This window comes from Phlebotomus papatasi, chromosome 3, assembly GCF_024763615.1.
Source record: "Phlebotomus papatasi isolate M1 chromosome 3, Ppap_2.1, whole genome shotgun sequence".
In the NCBI taxonomy this organism is placed as follows: domain Eukaryota; kingdom Metazoa; phylum Arthropoda; class Insecta; order Diptera; family Psychodidae; genus Phlebotomus; species Phlebotomus papatasi.
In genome coordinates this window covers 8,942,349-8,963,161 of record NC_077224.1, presented here as the reverse complement: position 1 = coordinate 8,963,161, position 20,813 = coordinate 8,942,349, and the positions used below count along the sequence as shown (strand labels likewise).

The 20,813-nt window shown below is 38.4% G+C and overlaps 2 protein-coding genes across 5 annotated transcripts in view; one reads left to right on the top strand and one right to left on the bottom strand.

Annotated features, from left to right (window-relative positions):
• LOC129806627 (LIM/homeobox protein Lhx4) overlaps positions 1-6,618 on the top strand; it is a 56,050-nt gene extending 49,432 nt beyond the window's left edge. The window contains exons 1-6 of one of the 4 annotated variants that reach the window (XM_055855349.1): positions 1,712-1,941; positions 2,016-2,190; positions 2,292-2,687; positions 5,490-5,641; positions 5,692-5,901; positions 5,966-6,618. In XM_055855349.1, coding sequence (XP_055711324.1) covers positions 1,827-1,941; positions 2,016-2,190; positions 2,292-2,687; positions 5,490-5,641; positions 5,692-5,901; positions 5,966-6,147 — 1,230 coding nt within the window. In that variant the 5' untranslated portion in view covers positions 1,712-1,826 and the 3' untranslated portion in view covers positions 6,148-6,618. Of the gene's footprint in view, positions 1-1,711; positions 1,942-2,015; positions 2,191-2,291; positions 2,688-5,489; positions 5,642-5,691; positions 5,902-5,965 lie in introns of those variants that run through there. The other 3 variants (XM_055855350.1, XM_055855347.1, XM_055855346.1) reach the window with 3 other exon arrangements.
• LOC129805189 (protein phosphatase PHLPP-like protein) overlaps positions 6,420-20,813 on the bottom strand; it is a 28,477-nt gene continuing 14,083 nt past the window's right edge. Inside the window, exons 4-6 of the mRNA XM_055852949.1 lie at positions 13,080-13,371; positions 9,312-10,235; positions 6,420-9,254 (exon numbers count right to left, since the gene is read on the bottom strand). Coding sequence (XP_055708924.1) covers positions 7,530-9,254; positions 9,312-10,235; positions 13,080-13,371 — 2,941 coding nt within the window. The 3' untranslated portion in view covers positions 6,420-7,529. The remainder of the gene's footprint in view (positions 9,255-9,311; positions 10,236-13,079; positions 13,372-20,813) is intronic.

Below are 20,813 nucleotides of genomic sequence, written 5' to 3'. Positions count from 1 at the left end.
TGGGCGAAGGCGGTGCATTAGGGGAAACTGGAGCACCACCAAACACGGGGTACCACCAAACACTGCGATTTTTTAATCGGATATTGAATTTCAGAGGATAAGACCGATAGGAATTTATAGGCACTATAGGGATGCTTGTCCACTGAAAGAATGGTCGAGATAGTCCAAGTAGTTTAGAAATAAAAATTACTGTTTGGTGAAACCCCGTGTTTGGTGGTGCCCAAGTTTCTCCTATATTACGTTATTGTTACATGTGAAAATTGTCTAAATCAGACATTCAGATCTTTGCATCGGGCGGGACTCAAACTCATAACTTTGAGTCGAGCCAGGGAATATTTCCGCCCAAGAGCCAACGGTCTTGCCTATTGCGCCACTGATTCCCCATTTCTCTAATGCCTTTATCAGTCAACATTTTTTGGAAAATTTTGAATTAGGATTTTATTATTATAAGTAAATGACCTATTAGATCTCGAAAAGCCAACAAAACTGATTGTTATTTGGGATTTTCAGACCTTCGGGAACTGGGCTAAACTTCTAGCCTGAAAGAGAAGTAATTTTTGAAGAATCCAAATAATCGACGAACACCAAGTTTAAACCATTTAAAGCAAAGTCTGTAAAATAAAACTCTTTTCAGCATTTTCAGTTCAATTTATTGCGAATATCTCTTGAAGTAATATTTATGGGAAAGATCAATTCGAAAGGACTAAGTTGCTCTCTTGTTCCTAATTCAATCCCATCTTGAAATTGTCCCAAGTTTCCTTATCTCCTGGTCTTTCTCATCCTGAATGAAAGCACACCTCAAGAAGGATTCCTTGATGGTGAATTGTGCGTGTCGGATGCACATACATTTCACATTAGTGGACAGAAATAAAAACACGTTTCAGCATTTAGTGACTTTATATCTAATTAGTGAAATATTTATGGGAGATAGGGGTCCTTCCAGCAATGGCTTTTTGCACTGATTTCCACTGCCCCAAAACCCGATCTGATGGAAATTTATGGCAAATGATATTTTGTGCTTTCCGACAAAAAAGAACTCACCCAAAAGTACGAATTAATAGTCTGTGATTTAAGCCACTATTGAATGTTGGTTTATCACTCTTTGCTCTTTGATAACACATGGCCAGTTGAATGGTGTCGAAGAGATGGATTAATAAATCACTCATCAATCACACGACTTGGGGCTTTTCTGTGCCAAATACGAGATTGTGGATAAGAGTTGCGATATCGGATTTTAGAGTGAAAATAAAATCAATATAAGGGATGCTTTTGGGGGGACGTGGGAGGACTCTAGGGGAGGATGTTTTAGGTTTTAGTCGTATTACGTAAAAACAGGTTCAGGGACAACGCCTTTGCGAATGACAAAAGACAGACATTAGAGTTTTAGTGTCTTTGGTTCTCTTGTGACGAAATGGACTAGGTCGATACGGGGGGGGGTAGGGTATAGCCCCCAGGGAAGATTCTCTGAAAGCGAGGAAAAACGTCAATAAAGTACATTTGCTGAGGAAGGGGATGAGGGTGAGTAAATAGAAAATTGGTGAGGAGTTTTCACCCTCGATGGCGCTAAAAGAGGGTGAAAACCACACCCTTTTCGTCCTCATGTACTCAAATCCTGAGTGCATGGCAACCAATGGGGTGGATTTTCCACTGAACACGGAGGGGAAGTTTGGTCGTGAATGGAAATTGTGAGGTCTAGACTTTCACCACGGATCAGTTACTGTTTGACTCTCAATCCGAATTCATCCTGAATTTTGCGCGGGAAACTTCAGTTCTGTGATGCTTTAAAAATATCCTTAAATTACTGTGATTTTGCTGGAGGATACCAAATGGAACTCTTAAAGCTTATGATGGCTGGGAGGGACTTCCTGCACCCTCGCTCTCCTAGTCACGATACCAAATATCCTCCAATATGTCTAGAGGCTCTTCCAAAGTTCCTTTTGAGTAGGCTCAATCTCTTCTGTTAACATCCCTTTTGTCTCTATCATTTAAACCTTTCTCTTCTTCTGTCCTTGCAGCAACCATCCCAAAGTGCGGAGGATGCCAGGAGTTGATTCTGGATCGATTCATCCTGAAGGTGTCAGATAGAACGTGGCACGCCAAGTGCTTACAGTGCAGTGAGTGCCATGCGCAATTAAATGAGAGGTGCTTCGCGAAGAATGGACAACTCTTCTGTAAGGATGACTTCTTCAAGTAAGTGTCTTGGCCATCATCCGTGCATCCCCTCTGTTTATTTACTCGTATAGTTCCTTGGCTAATAATAATGACCACTCTCGCGTTTTCGGGTCAAACAGACGCTACGGCACCAAGTGCTCCTCCTGTGATCTCGGTATCCCGCCCACGCAAGTTGTCCGGCGGGTTCATTCCAACGTTTACCATATGCAGTGCTTCGCGTGCGTGATCTGTGCCCGTCAGCTCAACACCGGCGATGAATTCTACCTGATGGAGGATAGGAAACTCCTCTGCAAGCCAGATTATGAAGCTGCCAAGACAAAGGGGGTCTATATTGATGGGTCTCTGGATGGGGATCAGCCCAATAAGAGACCTAGGACAACCATAACGGCCAAGCAATTGGAGACACTCAAGAGCGCCTACAACAACAGCCCTAAACCGGCTCGGCATGTCAGGGAGCAACTATCTCAAGATACGGGTCTGGATATGAGGGTCGTACAAGTCTGGTTTCAAAACAGGTACGGCACCAATCATTGAGTTTTTTACGTTTTTGCATTACTTCAATTGTTGGTGTATTTTTAATTTTTTTCGGTAATTCATTAATACGTTTAATTGTTCGTTAATTCGTTAATCATTTGTGCTTGTTTATCGGTTCTTTGACTCGTTCGACTTTTCGTTAATATATTCACTTTTTCGAATGTTCGTCTTCCGTTCATTACGTGATTTATTCGTTATTTCGTTTTTTTCGATTAAACGTTTGTTCTTTCATTTCGTTCAATCATTGGATTTTTTCCCGATAATTGTCAGGCTTGTTTAATATTTCGTTAATTTATTCTTTGCTTCAATTATTAGCTTTGCTTTCGCTGCATTTATTAGTTCATACACGATTTCGTTATTCCGTTTGATTTCGATTGTACGTTTATTCATTCAATCGTTCAGTTATGGGTAAATTTTTCGACAATGGCACATTTAATTTCTTGTTAATTTAGTCTTTCCGTTTTTTGTTCATTTTCCGTTCATTTCGTTTTTCAATAACCTAATAATTTGTCTGTTTTTCGTTAAAAAATGCGTTCCTTTACTTCTTCGTTTTCTGTTCGTTGAGTTGTTCATTTGTACACGTTTTCCTTATTTCGATTAACTTAGATTATATATTTGTTCATCCATTCGTTCAATTGTTCGAAAAGTTTTCCGATAATGATTGGTTTAATTTTTCGTTACTTTATTCCTTTCGTTTCTTGTCCGTTTTTCGTTCATTCCGTTGCTCATTCACATGTTTAGCACGTATAGGGTCGGAGGAATGTCTGTTCGACTGGGAACCCCTTGACACTTTTGTCAAAATGCTGAAAATTATTTAATGTATCTAGTAAAATATAAGTAATATAACGTTTTTTCTGTAATATACCTTATACTATAAACAGAGATGTTAAAATTTCATATCCTAAATAGTACAGAGTAGTGTGTCAATAGGTGCTGACACGAGTTCTTAAAGTGTCAATAGACGTTCCTTTCACCCTATTCATCCCTTTGTTCCATCGTTGATTTTTTTTGACAATTTATTGTTGTGTTTATGCCTTCGTTAACTCATTTGTTTTTTCACTCGTTCGTCTTACTTTCGTTGAGTCCTTCATTCATATATGTTTTCGTTATTTCATTATTTTGGCTCTGTCTTTGCTCGTTAATTTGTTCATTCGTTATTATTTTGTTCGATAATTTATTGGTCTGTTTGAATTTTCGTTAATTTATTTGCTTCTTAATTTGTTAAGTTTTTCGTTCAGTCCGTAATTCTCATATTGCTCCATTATTTCGATCGTTCATGTTTTTTTTATTTGTTCGTTTATTAGTGTTTTCCTTCGTCAATTCTTCACTTGACTTTTCGACTATTCGTTCGTTCGATTGTATTCTTAGTTTTCGTTTATTTATTACACTTATTTGTTTTTCCGCTTAATGTATTATTCATTTAAATATTCTTTCGTCTTTTATTTGTTATTTTTTCACATTCGTAACTTGACTCGTTTGTTCTTTCGCTCCTTTTGTTTATTCGATCTTTTATTTATAATTTCTTTCGTTAAGTTTTCATAGATTTCGTTAATTTTCTCATTTAACTCTATAAAGGCATTTTCGTTTATTTGTTCTTTCATTATTTATTCGTTATTTTGAGTGATTATTCTTAACTTCGATGGTTTGTTGTTTTTTAAATTAATTTATCCGATCAGTTACTTCCTCTTTGGTCATTATGTTCGTTAATTTTTCGCATATTTTGCCCATTGTTTCGTTTTATGGTTCCATATACAGTAGACTCTCGCTTATCCGTGAGAAAGGGACCAAAATGTCATACGGATTTTGAGAGTGATACCCTCGGTGATACCCATTAAATTGTTTGAAATCCAACGATTTTTTTGTTTACATTGAAAATTTATGGAGTGAATCCTGACCTGACTGAATCCGACAGTCTCTCTAAACGCGTACTGTCCAAAAAAGTGACAGTAAGAATTACATTTAGATAGAGCACATTTGCTTAACAAAAAAAACCCAAAACGGGAACAATATGTCATTAAACTTTTGAAAATTCAACTGCCTCACGGATTTTTTTATGTCACCCGGAAAAAGAGTCCACGGATAAGCGAGAGTCTACTGTATTCTTATTTATACAAATATTCTTTCGTTTATTCGTTTGATTATTTCTTACTTTATTTGTTTTTTCATTTATTTCTATTTTCGTTCGTTTATCTATTCGTACCTTAATCTTTTCTTTCAAAGATCATCTCTTGTTTAATGTCATATAGAGGAAAGTACTCTCCCTTCGAACGTTCATGCCTTCGAATAATATGATTTTCTTTTACTTTTCCTAAGAGATTTACTAATGATTTTTACGTAATTATCAATAATTGATTATTAGCTAATTAATATTTAATATAGAAATGTTTAAGGGCCTTGACAGACCTAAAGATTAGCCGAATGACGGCTTAGCGTAGTTATATTCGAAATAATGGTTAAAGTGCATTTCCATAATTTTCCACTAAGTCGTCTCTCGGCTTAAGTTGCAAGTGTGTCTAGGGCATAAGTCTCTTAGGATAAATTAAAGAAAATTCACATGATTCGAAGGCATGAACGTTCGAAGGGAGAGTACTTTCTCCTATTCGTTTGCTCGTTTTTTCGTTTTTCCGTTCCTTCGATTTTTTTCAAGTACCATTAAGAATACTAGAATACGTATTTTAAAGATAAGTCTCAGAACCTCTGCATCCAAAGCCTAGATCTTTATCGATTGCTATATAGAAGTCAGTCAAGGTTCTTGACCTAAAACTTCACGGTTTTCCTTGCAGACGAGCGAAAGAGAAACGTTTGAAAAAGGACGCAGGAAGGACGAGATGGAGTCAGTATTTTAGATCGATAAAAGGTGGTGGATCTCCTAGGCATGACAAACTCCTGGATAAGGATGAGCTCAAGGTGGATCTGGACAGTTTTAGCCATCATGGTGAGTGTTTATGTAAAGGGCGCATATTCTAAGGACCCTTAACCTGTTAGTTTTTTTTATGCTTCTAGATTTAAGCAATGATAGCTACAGTACTGTCAATATGGGACTTGAGGATGGGGCTTCACCACACAGCGGTAGGGGATCTTACGTACACGGTAGTGGGAGTCCTCCACCTTATCTTTCAAGCCACTCACCTCCGCCCATGGGACCAGGACACACATATGCTCCTTACTCTGACAATATCGTCTATACTCCACTAGGTGGGTACCTCTATCTTAGGCTTCTGAGTACCCTACCCTTACCTGGAATTTCTTTCTGCCCTAGGTCAACCAGTTAGTGGATTACTGCACAATTCCCACCATGGACTCCAGGGCAGTGCCGTGTCCGACCTCAGCAATGACTCTAGTCCAGCCCACGCGTACCCCGATTTCCCACCCAGTCCCGACTCATGGCTAGGTGACTCCACCAGTAATGCTCCAGCCATCAACAGCACCTCACACTACTGATATTCGAGGCACAGTGTCCACAGCATTCTAGCTGATAAATGATGCTGGCATACGTAAAGTCCAGTCCTAGACGAGACTGGCTCAGGAACCTCGGTGAATTCTCGTGACAGACACTGAAACCTAATTTATGAGATAGATACAAAAAATTTAAAGTGTACATTTAAAGTGAAGATTTCATTGGATACGAGGTCCAAACATTTCAATCTTCATCCTTTGTAGAAGGAGAACCTATTTCTCAGAGAAGTAGGTTGAAAAAAAAACACATAAAGAGATTTTTTTCCAAATGATCAACATTTAATCTTACCAATTTAACAAATTTTACCAAAATAATTTTATTAGAATTCGAATCTAGTCTTTAAATTAAGTGAAGGATGAACAGATGGTAAACTCCAAGTAAAACTGTACAATAGAAAAAAAAGAAATAAACAAAGAAGTGAGATAAAACCTAATGGAAATTCACGATATAATCAATTGAGCGTTTAAATTCTATGCTAAGGTTCTTAAATGGGTCCTAAGGTTATTCTTTGTAGTTTGTTGTCAAGGAGGAAGCAAGAAAGCTTAGCGAATTAACCGAAAATGGGAGATCGACTAATCGACGGCGATTAGTCATGCTCATCGATTTGATTGACGTCGTTAGACGATTAATCGCTGTTAGCTGGTTATTGATGCCGATCAGTTACATTTATCAGCTGCTCGGTGTCGATTAGTCCACTTTAATCGATTTGATCGACATTATTAATCGATTAATCACTGTTAACTAGTGATTTCAGCCGATCAGTTATTTTGATTTCTGTTCGACTCATCGACGCCGGTAACTCATTCTCATCGATTTGATCGACGTTGTTAGTCGATGAACAGCTGTTAACTGCTGATTTACGCCGATCAGTAACTTTAATCAGCTGCTCGGTGCCGATTAGTCACTTTCATCGATTTGATCGACATTATTAATCGATTAATCACTGTTAACTAGTGATTTCAGCCGATCAGTTATTCTGATTTCTGGTCGACTCATCGGCGCCCGTAACTCATTCTTATCGATTTGATCGACGTCGTTAGTCGATGAACAGCTGTTAGCTGCTGATTGATGCCGATCAGTTACTTTGATCATCTGTTTTGTGTCGATTAGTCTCTTTCATCGACTTGATCGACGTCGGTCGTTTGGCGATTAATTGCTTTTAGCTGACAATTGAAGTTGATCACTTAGATTGATCAACTGATTGGCGCCGATTTGTCACTCTTATCGACTTGATCGTATTAGTCGATTAATCTCGTCGATCGAGCTGATTGGCGCTGATCAGTTGCTTTGATCGGCACCTAAGTCTGTACTTAAGTGGACCGTAACTGGAAAACTCCTAATTCCCTGTTGCTTCCTAAAATTAAATCTAAAGTTCCGTTGTAGCAACACCCCAGTACTGCTGCATCCTTGAATCAGGCTCAAGCGAGTCATCCTCGCCTCTTTCGTGCATAACTGCAAAGTCATACTCCAAGTTGTAGGGCATCAGGCGCTGCAAGGAACCAAAGTAAGCAGCATTGGGACCTCCATTAATCGGATGAATCCTTCCCGAGTTGAACCTCATTGCCCTGAAGAGGCCATTGGTTTGAGGATGGAAGGACCTAGCACTACCGAAATGCTTAGATAGGAAGGGTACGTTTGAACCTATTGGGGTATGGTACTGCGCATACAGAGACTTAGGGGTAAGTTCGGTCTGGGCAGCCAATTGAGGAGAACTCGAAGACAAAGCCTTGACCTGAGCCCTGGTTAAGTTGGATGACGGTTGTCGCTTAGTAAAGGCTCGGGATATGGTATTGAGTTCCTTGTCGAACAAAAGCTGGGTGTTCTGTTCCAACATGTACTCCCAGCATTTGAACTGTTCCTCCGACATTGCAGAATCCGATTCTTCCTTCTCACGTTCTTCCTCAATCTTCGCCCTTACTGCCCGGACTACTCCTCCTCTGAGGCTTCGCCTTTCATTTGTGGCGTAATTCGTTGAGGAACGTCTACTGGTTACTGATCCTGTTTCATGAGTCTTGGGCTTCTGATTAACAGTTTCATTGGTCTGATTTACCAATTCACTTGCAGTCTGATCACTCTGACCACTTGGGGAGGACCTGTCGCTTCGGTTTGAGGGCTGCCTGACGAATCCAGCAGTGATATCGCCTGAGTGACAGCAACTGTTGTTGGATTCACAACAGCAACCGCATTTACAGAACCCAGCCATAACACTTGCAGGCTTCCCGCGGATTGTCTGCCTCAGCTCCCTCATTACAATGTCCATTTCTGAACCGATGTTGTTGAACTTGACCACTATAACGCTTAGGTTCTCCTCAGCCCCGTAGCTCTGGGCAATGTCCTGAAGACGTTTCGCAGCTAGGATGACGTTCTCTTCAGATCTGATGATTGCAGCAACTCCAGTTGCATCAACAACTTCCCACAGTTTCCTGTTAGCTAAGACCAGGTACTCATCCTGTTCCCCAAGGACCACTTCGCAAGTTTCCGGATCTGGAACCACCAATGGGAAACTGGCACTGTTCCCAATTTGACGATTAGGGGTAGACAGGGTTAGCTTAACGTTCCCATTCCGCCGGATCAGAAGAGCTGTTGACTCCCCAACGCTGGCAACCCTAAGGACGTACCTCTTCCCAGTTTGAGGGGAGTACCCTGGGGAATCCGGGGACTTTGTCCGAGAAATATGACAAAGTGTAACAGAAATTCCACATTTCTGCCCTTGTTGCTTCAGCTCTCGATGGGCAGCAAGCAATGTATACTTCATATAGTCAGTAGCAGTTTCCTTAACTGTCCTCTCTTCCAGAAGCAACTTGGGAACGGACTTTGTGAGGAAATTCGGAACAATCCGACCGATTTCACCGTCAAACATCCCGAATAGAGCTTCTGTGCTGCAAAATCCGGGAAGACGCAACTGACTGATGAAGAGTTTAGAGCACGATCCTGCAGTTTCGGAGAAACCAACCCTCCATGGAGGATCAAATTCGGAAGAGTCGTGATTTAAGGATGGACTGGACGGAAGACTGGCACGGTTCTTCCCGGAAACGTCCACAAGGCTCATAGGGCGCTGGGATTTGCAAGCCTGGAGCTGCTTAGGATCCACCTGAAAAAAAAATTGTTGTAGTCTTTACAATAGACTTTCCTATTTTAGATGATTCACCTGAAGTTGTGTATTGCAGGAGAGGTCCAAAAACTGAAGTTTCCTAGGAACCAGCTGTACCAGATTCACCTTATCGAGTTGATTGTGAGCCAGATCCACAACCCGGAGTGTACTTAGCTTGGCCAGAGGTGGGACACTCTGAAGTTGATTTGAATGGACCCTTAAGACTTTGAGGTGGGTCAGGTTGGCTAGATTGTCAGGAAGGTGCTGTAGTCTGTTTCCTGATAGAACGAGCTCCTCCAAATGAGGGAGATTAGCCACACAGTTCTCAGGAAAAGTGGTCAGACGATTGTAGGCCGCATGGAAGACTCGGAGTTGGTTGAGGGAGATAAGGGTATCCAGGGCTCTGTCTGTGAGTTGATTATTGGTTGCGTATAATCGCTCTAGGTGACTGCGACAGCCATCGATGATTGGTAGGCTGATCAGACGATTACTCGCAACGTTGAGTATCGTGAGAGATTCACAGGCGAAGAAGAAGTTCTCAGGCAGATCGACAATGGCATTGCTCTGCAGAAAGATCTCTCGTAGGTGCGTCTTTCTGCGTGCCATGATGGGCAGTGACTTGAGGCGATTGTAACCAAGTTGAAGGGTGACCAGGTCCCCTGTGAACAAATGTTCCGGAAGACTGCTCAGACAGTTGTTGCTGGCGAATAGAGTTCGGATCTTGTGGCAGCCCTCGAGCCACTCTGGGAGGCTTCCGAAGCTATTGAAGCTGATGTCTAAATGACGAAGTCCCGATGGAATAGGAGACACTGCTAGTTTCTTGAGGTTGTTATTGCCAGCGATCAAGGAGGTCAGGACCCTTCCATTGACGGTGAGTTCGGTGAGGTTGTTCCTGCAGCACTGCAGAGTCTCCAATTTGTCCAGAGCTGAGAGGTCCAGGACTTCAATGGAGTTTTCACTGACGTCCAGTTGTGTGAGGTACTAAAGAGAGTTTAGAAAAGGATTATGTTACAAAAGTAAGGGCCTTGACACACATGAGGATTAGCCGAGAGACGGCTTAGCGTAATTATATTCGAAATAATGGTTAAACTTCATTTTCATGATTTTCCACTAAGTCGTCTCTCGGCTTAAGTCGCAAGTGTGTCTAGGGCATAAGGCTTTATGCTTTATAACATAGCATTCAGCCAAAATTGATGATAATTAGTTGATGAAAATTGAATCATTGTGATGCTTAATATAAGAACAGGAATGCTAAAGGATAGCCATATGGAAAACGTTTGATAAAGAAAGGGATGTGAATTTCCAACGGGTAACTTATTGGAATTCAGACTATTCAGAGTGGCTTGAGTTCTTGATTCCCTGAGTTTCTAGAAAAAAAATTGAATACCCTGCTGAAAAAATGTGTAGATTCCCCAGGCTTCTCTTAAGTTCCCCAAAAATTGTATAGGTTCCCAGGGATCCCTGACAAAGAAATATGAATTCAACGAGTTTCTTGAAAAAATATAGGTTCCCCAGGTTCCTTTTGGGTTCCCTGAAAAAATATAGGAAGTTTCCAGATTTTTCGTAAGTTTCCGGAAAAATGGTACGAGTCCTAGGTTAGTGTACAGGTTTTCCGGATTTCATGATATTTTTTTTCATGAAATCCTAGGATCCCGGGTTCCTAGTGGACTCCGTAAAAAATATGAGAAGTCCCCAGGTTTGCCGTGAGCTCCGCGATTTTTTTTCGGAGACATGAGTTTCCTGAAAACAGTATAACTCTTCCGGATGTCATGAAAAAATTTCTGGGTTCCTCGTAGGTTCTTTAATGTTAGGATTCCATAAGTTTCAGTGAGTTCCCAGAAAAATTGTATGGGTTCCCAGGTTTTCCGGCTTAACCCAAAAAGCCATATGAGTTCCCCGAATTTCCTGAAGAAATATATGAGTTTTCTGAAAACTGCATAGCTTTTTCGGATTTCCTGAAAAATTGAAAAAAAAATGAAAGGATTCTTTCCTAATATTTTATGGATTCTCAAGTTCTTTGAGTTCCCTGAAAAATATGAGTTTCTCGGGTTTTTAGTGGGAACGCTAGCCAGATTGATTAGAGTTCCCTAAAATGAGTTAAATACTGATCAAAAGCATAATAATCTGTTCCGGAAAATTATAAAGTTGAAGTTGATTTTTTTACGAATCCTTCTGAGTGTATTTTTTCTGTCTAATGAAGCCCTGCTCCTCCTTAAAGGCATATATAGGATTTTAGTAAAAGGGTGCAAAATTAAAAGGCCATCCCCCTTTCCAATAAAACGTTTTTCAAACGAAAAGGATAAGTAAGGTTGTTCTCGGATTTCGATCTGAGCTTGTTGAAAAATTTATCAAATCTTTTACTAAGATCTTTATAGACAAAATCCACTTAGAAACTATTCCGGATATTCTGATCTTGATCCGTTTCTGCACCTATTTTACGATTTTGATGGACATTCGTACAAACGTTCTCATGGGTTTGAGCGGCTTTTGATTGGATCAAATTGCATTTTGAGCTTGCATATAGAGTCTTAAAAGAAATCTTCTTATACTAAAAAGACTCCAATTTTACTTGGATAATCCGCTTAAATCATATACCAATCCGATTTTGACTATTTTGAGAGCTTTAAGAGGTTTATAGGATTCATAAGTGGCTTCAATTCTCCTTCTCAACGTGTTTTGAGAGTTTTCTCTAAGATCTTTACTTAAAATGTACTTCATATCCATTTCTACAACGATTTTTATAACCTAAAATTATTTGTAAAGACGATAACGTTTCAAAATATTGTTCAAAAAATGAGAGGAAAATGATCTTTATACGTGTTCGCGTTCCTGAAACTATTTCGCAAAGTTCTTTAAAACATTTCGCCGAAAATTCAATGTTAACCCGATTTTGATTATTTTCGGCAGATGTGGAAAGCTTAAAAAAAATTTAAAAAGGCTAGAGGGTAAACAGGTCTGCCCCTCATGTTTTACTTTAGGTGCGGATTAGTGCGATCATGGAGACTTATCGGCATGGTCACCGCGGTCTTGGAGACTGATCACCACGATCAGCGCGATCTCGGAGCTTGGTTGGCGGTATCAGTGATATCTTGGAGACTGGTCGCGTGATCAGTGCAATCGTTAGAGACTGATGGTCGATCAGTACGACTCTAGAGACTTATTGGCACGATCAGTGCGAACTTTGAAAACTTATCGGCATGATCTGCACGATTTTGGAGACTTGTCGCGGTATCAGTGCGATCATGGAGACTGATCGCATAATCAGTGCATTCCTTAGAGATTGATGGTCGATCAGTACGACTCTGGAGACTTATTGACACGATCAGTACGAACTTTGAAAACTTATCCGCACGATCAGCGCGATCAGTGCGATCCTGAATACTGTTCAGGGTGATTAGTTCGACTCTAAAGATTGATCGACGTAATCTGCCCATCAGTCGCAATTTACTCACTGGCCATACATATTCACCTCCCTCTAAAGCTCTTTTAAGACGACATTAAAGCTTTTTTTAAGAAACATCGATCAAATCTATGCTCCTTTCCCTATAGTCTTCCTAAAAACAAAACCCATTTGAAGTTTTTAAATTAAATTTTGTACAACGTTTAATAATAAAAATTTACCATAAAACCATTTTTAATCAAAATTGAGTGATTTTGGGCTTTCTAAAAAGCACAAAAGGTCCAACAAAATATCTTTCTTATATAGTAAGGGTGCTTTTTTTTAGATGAAAATGTTTTTAAGGTGGGCTAAATCTTATGTAATGGTCTTTATATCGGTTAGGGGCGCAGGGATTCTCGCCCTTGCTCTTTCCAGTGCTGACTTACCCCATAATTTCCGAGAATGATGCTCCCTTTAAGCTGGTTCGCCCTCAAGTTGACCTTTGTAAGGGGAGGATTGAGATCATTCTTGACGTTCTTATCCTCGCTGAAGTGCCCATTGACGATCTTCTCGGATCGGTACATGTCCACAAGTCCCAGAGTTCGCATTGTGGTGAGAAATGGTGGCAGTTTGTGTACCCTGTTGTGGGCCAGCTGCAGGGACTGGAGTCTTCGCAGGTGTCTCAGTGAATTCGGGAGCTCTGCCAGTTCATTGCGATCCAATCTGAGCTCTTCCAAGCTGAAGAAAAAAAGGCAGGTGAAGAAAAAAATGGATTACATGCAATCTTACTCAAGAGCTGTGCTCAAGAAGCGTGTCCAGAGACTTCAGCATATTCATGAGGAGCCCTCGAGCAAGCTTGACCAGTCTCTGGAGGGGAACTTCTTGCTTCACGGCAGATTCACCTCTCAAAAGAGCCAAAAGTTGGAAAAAAGGGAAAGTGAAAATGAAAAATATTTGCATATTTTTTACTTTACATTTTTGTTTTGTTTTGAGTTTATGGAGCGATCTTTTGCACAACGTCCAAAGATTTTCCAAGCACCTGCAATGGGCTTTTAATTAGGAGGCACTGTGTACGAAATATAACTTCAATTCATCACCAATTGCGTTCGCAATGTTCATCCACATGGATCATAAATTAAACAATAAAGCCCACACAATAATTTCCTAACACTTCTTTGCACAAGAAGGTAAGTCTTTCACCAGAAATTCCCTATACACGATTCTGTAGAAAAGTGATAGAACTTTTATCACAGAACTTTTAGACAATCCTTAAAAAAAAACTCCTTGAGACACTTTATTCCTTGCACAGAAGCCACGGAAAAGCTCTCCTGAAACCACGAGAAAATTAACGCCCCGTGCAGACGGGCCGAAACACAATGAAGAACTGATGGATGGTTGGGGCAAAAAAGCGAAAATCCATCCATAGGAACCGAAAACAGAGTTGTACTTCATCTTACTTGTGATTTACTGGCCAAGTCATACTCCTGCACTCTCTTGAGACTCCGGCCACTGTACTTTTAATTGATTGAACCACCAATGCAGAAAATTCAACCCAAGAAATTCACCAGACTTGCCAGAGAAATCCTCGCAATGTTTTTCTTTTTCATCTTCAAACACTGCAATTTTCCTCATCAATTGACCATTGTTGTTTTATTTTTTCTTTCTTTCTTTTAAAAGAGTCTCTAAGATGCAAATTTACATTCAATTTGTTTGGAATTGGCGCGGAAATTGGGAGGTTCTAATGTTTCAAGGATGTTTCACCAATTTGAATATGTTTCACAACGGAAAAGCACTTGGTATTCCTTTCTTGGGGAGGAGAATAGAATGTTTGCTTTACTTCTAGTTGGAATAGATAGAGATTGTTGATCATTTAATATAAATTAAGGGCCATTAGAATGAAATAGGGCAGAGTTATGGTTAATTGACAAACTAAGCACAAATACAGAATTTTTTAAATTTACAGTCTATCACAATGAGTAGAATTTAGTAACGTTATCAATCGCAGAGATATCCTAAAATTTATTGAATTTAGAGCCAATGAAATTTAATTTTAGAATATGGCAATTGATTTCTAGGTTTATTTTTTAATTAATTTTATTCAGCTTCTGGTTTCACCATCCAATTTTGCAATTGACTTTACCTAAGATTTAGAATAGTTTAATCCCAATATCTTTTAGGATTATATCGTCGGTTGCCTCAGTAACTGTGCTAACTGCATCTGCTTTGTGTCTGCATTCGTTGCAAACGCCGGGCAGCGATGCGTTGATTACAACAAATGCTGACACAAAGCAAATGCAGTTAGCACAGTTGCTGAGGCAACCGACGATATGTAGGGGAGACCGGGGAGGTTTGGGACACTTTCATGTTTTGACTTTGAGACACTATTCCAAAAAATCACGATAGCGTATCATAATTTTATACGGTCTATAGGATACTTACGGGTATTGACTTTATAAAAAGTACTCGATAGAACTTGGAAAAACAACTGAGTTTTCTTGGAGAAGATAAAACATTTAACTTGACGCTTTGTCCCAAACCTCCCCGATATGGGGCAGTATGGGACGCATTTTTTCTCGCATAATTTGCATTATTGGAGCACGTTAATTAATTTTAAATACTAGATTAAAAATATTTCTGATAGAAATAAAAATATTTCATCTTTTATTTCATACTTAGAAATTAATATCATATTTATTTGTAATTTAGAGTCATTTATTGTCATTTTCATATTATTTTCCATCTATCTTTCTTTGCTTTTTTTTATTCTAAATATTGCAATCATGATCTTCAAATTCCTCAGGCGAGTAGATTATCTTAACACTTCTAGTTTTGAACTCATTGGCGGATTCCTATTTGATTTCACGACAACTGCATGGTACCTGTTTTTTCCTTATTTCTTTGAATTAGCTCTAGCCTTGCCTTTTCTGGAGAACATGTAAAAATTGTAGAGGATATTGTTCGAGAAATTGTCGAGAAAATAGTTTTTAACGAGATTGGGCAAAGATCGAATATCCTCTGAGAGGGAATTATTGATTCCTAGGACATTGATGATTTAATTGTCCCTGTAGTTAGAGACATCTGTTCCACTGGTAAAGTTTGCATAAGGGAGAGATTTCCAGTAGGAACTGGGCATTATTCTCCATTTTGACAATAAAAAATTGCACTCCACCTACAATCTTCTCGAAAATCAACGTCCCATTCATCCCCTTTCAGGTGTCCCAAACATCCCCGCGTGTAGTTTTGGTATTTAAAACCTTTGAGTAAAAAATAGGAGCGTATAATTTCTGAAACTTTTATAAAAATATGTTCCCAGATTACACTGCTACCTAATGAGATAAAAAAGTTTTGATTATATGTATGTGGGAAATAATTTATGTTCGTGAAAATGTAGTAGCCCATTTGGTGACAAATTTAGTCCTGTGCAATTAATCAAAGAATGAAGACGCATTTTATTCAATTGTGAATTACATATCCCTGAAATATAGTTATTTGTGAAATTTAAAGAAGTATTACCTCAATATTCAACGTTGTTTCGAATCCTACATGGGGGCTCAACCGGGATAGGGGTAGAAAATTGCTGGGAAAGAAAACGAAAAACGTGGAATATTGAAGAAGCTGACGAAAAACGTTGTAAGAAGAATTGAAGACGAAAGACGGTGCAAAAAGCACAAATAAGTGTTTTAGTGAATAAAAACCCCAAAAACGACGAAGGACGAAAGACGGCAACGGCGCAAATTTGCATAAGACGACGGCAATAGTTGCATAAGACGAGAGCAACCATTGCATAACGACGAAGGACGGCAATTGTTGCATAACGACGAAGGACGGCAATTGTTGCATAACGACGAAGGACGGCAACACTGCAAAAGACGACGAAAATGGCATCTGTTGAAGAATTGCTGGAGAATTTCACCAAGAAAGGCTTGATGACGGAGTGCGCAAAGAGGAATTTGGATTGTGAAGGCACTAAAGAGGAGCTAGCACAACGTATTGTGCAATTTGATGAGGATGCAAATGAAACGCAAAGTGAGAGTGCAAGTGGTTCCAGAACCGATGTTGATGATGTTCCAGCAACAACTATTTCCAATGTTCTTGCTTCAAACAATTACAGGATGTTCAGCTTGAGGGACGTAGAAGATTCTCTCGAGAAATTTGGGGCAGAAGAATCGCAGGACATTGAGGTGTGGTTGGAGGAATTTGAAGACACCGCAATGACGCTTGGATGGAACGACATCCAAAAATTGATGTATTGCAAAAAATTATTGACAGGCACTGCTCGTAAATTCATTTTGGCAACAACGGGCATCAAGGATTGGAAGACCTTGAGAGATGCCCTGAGAACGGAGTTTGCCCAAAAATTAAGTTCTCTCGATGTGCATAGACGCATGACAAATCGTAAGAAAAAAGCCGATGAAAAGTTCTTAGATTTTGTCTATGAGATGCAGAGATTGGGCAGGATGGGTGGCCTTGACGAAGCAACTATATGCGAGTATATTTGCGATGGCATTGATGACAATGTCCAGAGCAAAGCTCAACTTTATGGAGCAAAGACAGTTGAAGAACTGAAGTCTCGTATCGAAGTATATGAAAAGCTACAGCTGAAACTCAAAGACGCTGAAAAAAAGGATGATAATCCTAAGAATGTTGCTAGTAGATCTCAGAACTCACGAGGAGAAGCCCAAAAAACGATTATTTGTTACAATTGTGGGGATGCTGGTCACAAATCCATGGAATGTCCGAATAAAAAGAGAGGACCAAAATGTTTTAAGTGCAATGGATTTGGTCATACGTCCAGCGATTGCAAGACGAAGTCGAAAGTTTCAGAATTCAAGAGTAATAATGAAGCGAAGGTCAATATGATCAACATCATTCAATCGACTAATGACGAGCTTGATATTTTGAAGATTAAGATTGGAGATAAAGAGTTTTGTGGGATCATTGACAGCTACAGTGATCTATCTCTGATCAATGAAGATACGTACGAGTCAATTAAAGATAAGTGTGAGGATCACCAATTATCATTTCAAAGAATTCGTGGTTTTGGTGGTGCAATTATCCAGGCTTTGGCAAAAACTACAATGAATATTGAAGTTGATGGCGCGAAGTATCGGATGGAATGCCATATTGTACCCAAAGAAGTGATGGAGACTACTTGGTTGATTGGCAGAAATTTCCTTAAGACTGTACATTACACAATAATGCCTGGTAAAGTGACGATTCGACGACGTGACCAATGTTATAAGAATGAAAACAAGATGATCCGTGTTGATGCGATGTCCCGTGCCAATATGACGATGATGACAAGCGCTGAAGATATCACTAACAAGATAAGGACTACTAAGAGACAGAATCATGAGATTGAGTATGAAGCATGGAAATTCAGGAAGATTAAGCGTATCAAGCGAGATCGTGAGGAACATGAAGCAATTGAGAAGGAACGTCAGAAAGTGAATCATATGAAAAATATGACACAGGTGGAACGCAAACAGGAATTACGAATGAATCCATGCCAAGTAACCAATAAAATTGTGGAAATACTGGAAGAAGATTTTGACGAAGAGAGATATGGATTACAAGATTTGGCAAGACAAAATATTTCCAAAATTCACGATGAGAACAAGCGCTCGTATGATCTTCGAAGCAGAAGGGCCAATGACTATCGGATTGGCGATTTGTTCGCCATCAAGGAGACAGAATTTGATGTTGGCTACAAAGTGAGAAAAAAAATTTGTTGGACCATATGAAATAACAGAAATACTACCTCACAACCGGTACAAGATGAGGAAGATTGGAACTGGAGAAGGACCTGAACAAACCATGACGGCCGCCGATTCAATGAAGTACTGGCCAGGAAGTTGTCCAGGGGGACACTAGATATCAGGAAGGGCCGTGTGGGAAATAATTTATGTTCGTGAAAATGTAGTAGCCCATTTGGTGACAAATTTAGTCCTGTGCAATTAATCAAAGAATGAAGACGCATTTTATTCAATTGTGAATTACATATCCCTGAAATATAGTTATTTGTGAAATTTAAAGAAGTATTACCTCAATATTCAACGTTGTTTCGAATCCTACATGTATATCACTGATATAAAATACAAAGAGGAAAACTGAGACGTCAAAATATACAATTTTTATCAATTTTTAAGAAAGTGTTCATAGAATTAAAACAATAAAACTGAGGATATCCATTATTTTAGTCACGATACATCTTAATATTGCCTACGATTGAGTAGTGGTTAAATCCCATTTATTTAAAAAAAAAATAATGAAAAAATCGCCATGTCCCACACTACCCCTGTCCCAAACCTCCCCGGTCTCCCTTATTAAAATTATTATTTAAAAAGAGATGGTAAAGCATCCCAGCATTGCGAAATACTCGAACTCGCGAGATAGAGCTCTCCGTGAATTAGTTTTCCGCATGATCTTTTGGTGCTTACTGATCTTACTAGAGATCTATTTGGTTCAAATGATTCATAAATCACGAAACCATTTCAAAGTCGAAAATTGATAAAGAAATGATCATTCTAAAATGTTACGACATGAGTTACAAGCATAAGGGCAAGCAAAAAACCTATTTAACCTATTTACTACTGAATTCCAGACATTTCTAAAAAATAAATAAATTTAACCAAATCTGTTGAAAAATAGTCTTTCTAGAATGGTTAAACTTTAACCTTCAGAAATTCAGGATAGCGATTTTTTTAAATCATAGGTGTCTTTCGATGAAATGTCCACTTGAATGACCTTATACAACATATCCAAAAGTAAAAGAAATCGTAGGAGCCGTTTTATAAAACTAAAAAAAAAACATGGTTTTGGAGGGAATGGAGAAGGGGTGGAAAAAAACCTTGCAAAAATTGTTTTTGTCGTTTTTGTATTGGAGGTCACCGGAGACCAGAATTTGATATCTCTTACCGTTTAAGCTCTAGAACGATGACAAGTTAAAAAAAGTCTATTATATACCTGCTCACTTTTTGAGTTCAAGCAGTAAATATATTATGAAGATATACAACTTTTAAAAATTAATTTCCTTGTTAAAATTGAAGATTTTTTATTTTAAATTAGAGATTTTCCCTTATTTCACTTGTCACAATGTTACTTCAATATTTTCTATAAAAAGGTTTAAATTGTCCGAATAGTTTTGAGATTAAAGGTTTGATCTTCGTTATTGTAAAGTCTGTTACAATTAAACAAAAAGGTTTAATTACATTTGACATATTAAAATTAAAGACATTTTATTATAATGTAAGAATTTGCCCTTAGAAGCCGATTTTGAGATTTATAGCCTAAAGATTTATCTCTAAATTGAAGGGTTAATAACAAAAATATTTTTAAAAAAAAGTTTAATGTCGTTTTATTGATTATGGTATATTTTATTTTGCTTTCTAGGAAAACTCCGGGTTTTTATAAACTAAAAAGGAGTGGCCTCTAAGTATCAAACCGCCACCAATATTCAACAAAAATTTATGTAAAATGGATTATAAAAAATTATTTTTGCTTTATTAGATAGTTAATTAGGTAAAAGCACAAGATATTTGTAAGGAAGGATATAAATTTCTGGAAATACAATTTGAATTTGACTGCAGCTAAATTGGGTGGCATTTTGATAAAAGTATAGTAATTAAAATTAAAATTAAGTAAGTAATTTAGCATTTAGATGGAAATAGTGACATATACCCCGACAGAGGACAAAGAAAAATTCTAAAGTTTACTCTCTAAAATATATAAAGAGTTGTGTTTTGATCAAAGTAAAATGATGTATAGACGATGTCAAATCTTTTACTATCCCATTTGATTCTTTTACAAACCGAAATACATTTTATATCTACATTTTATGAACGTGTTATACGAAAAATACTTTCTGCAACTTAGAGATTTCTACAAGATGTTTCGATGAAGAAGAGGCTTCTTGAATATGAGTATTCAATTTTGTAGCAGTATTAGATGATATTCTTCAAAATTCTGATTTATTTTTAGAAACGACTTCATTATGATGCTTAAGATTGTTTGAGTTTGCTTAAGATATTGGACTAACTTACGACTTTAACTATTCTGAGAAATTTAATCCACCTGCTTTACGCAAAAAACTACGTCTGAAGTTTGGTGTACACAAAAGAAGTGAAAATGCGTTTTAAAGCTCATTTTTTTTGTTCTATGTTTATCTAACAGTTGTCTAA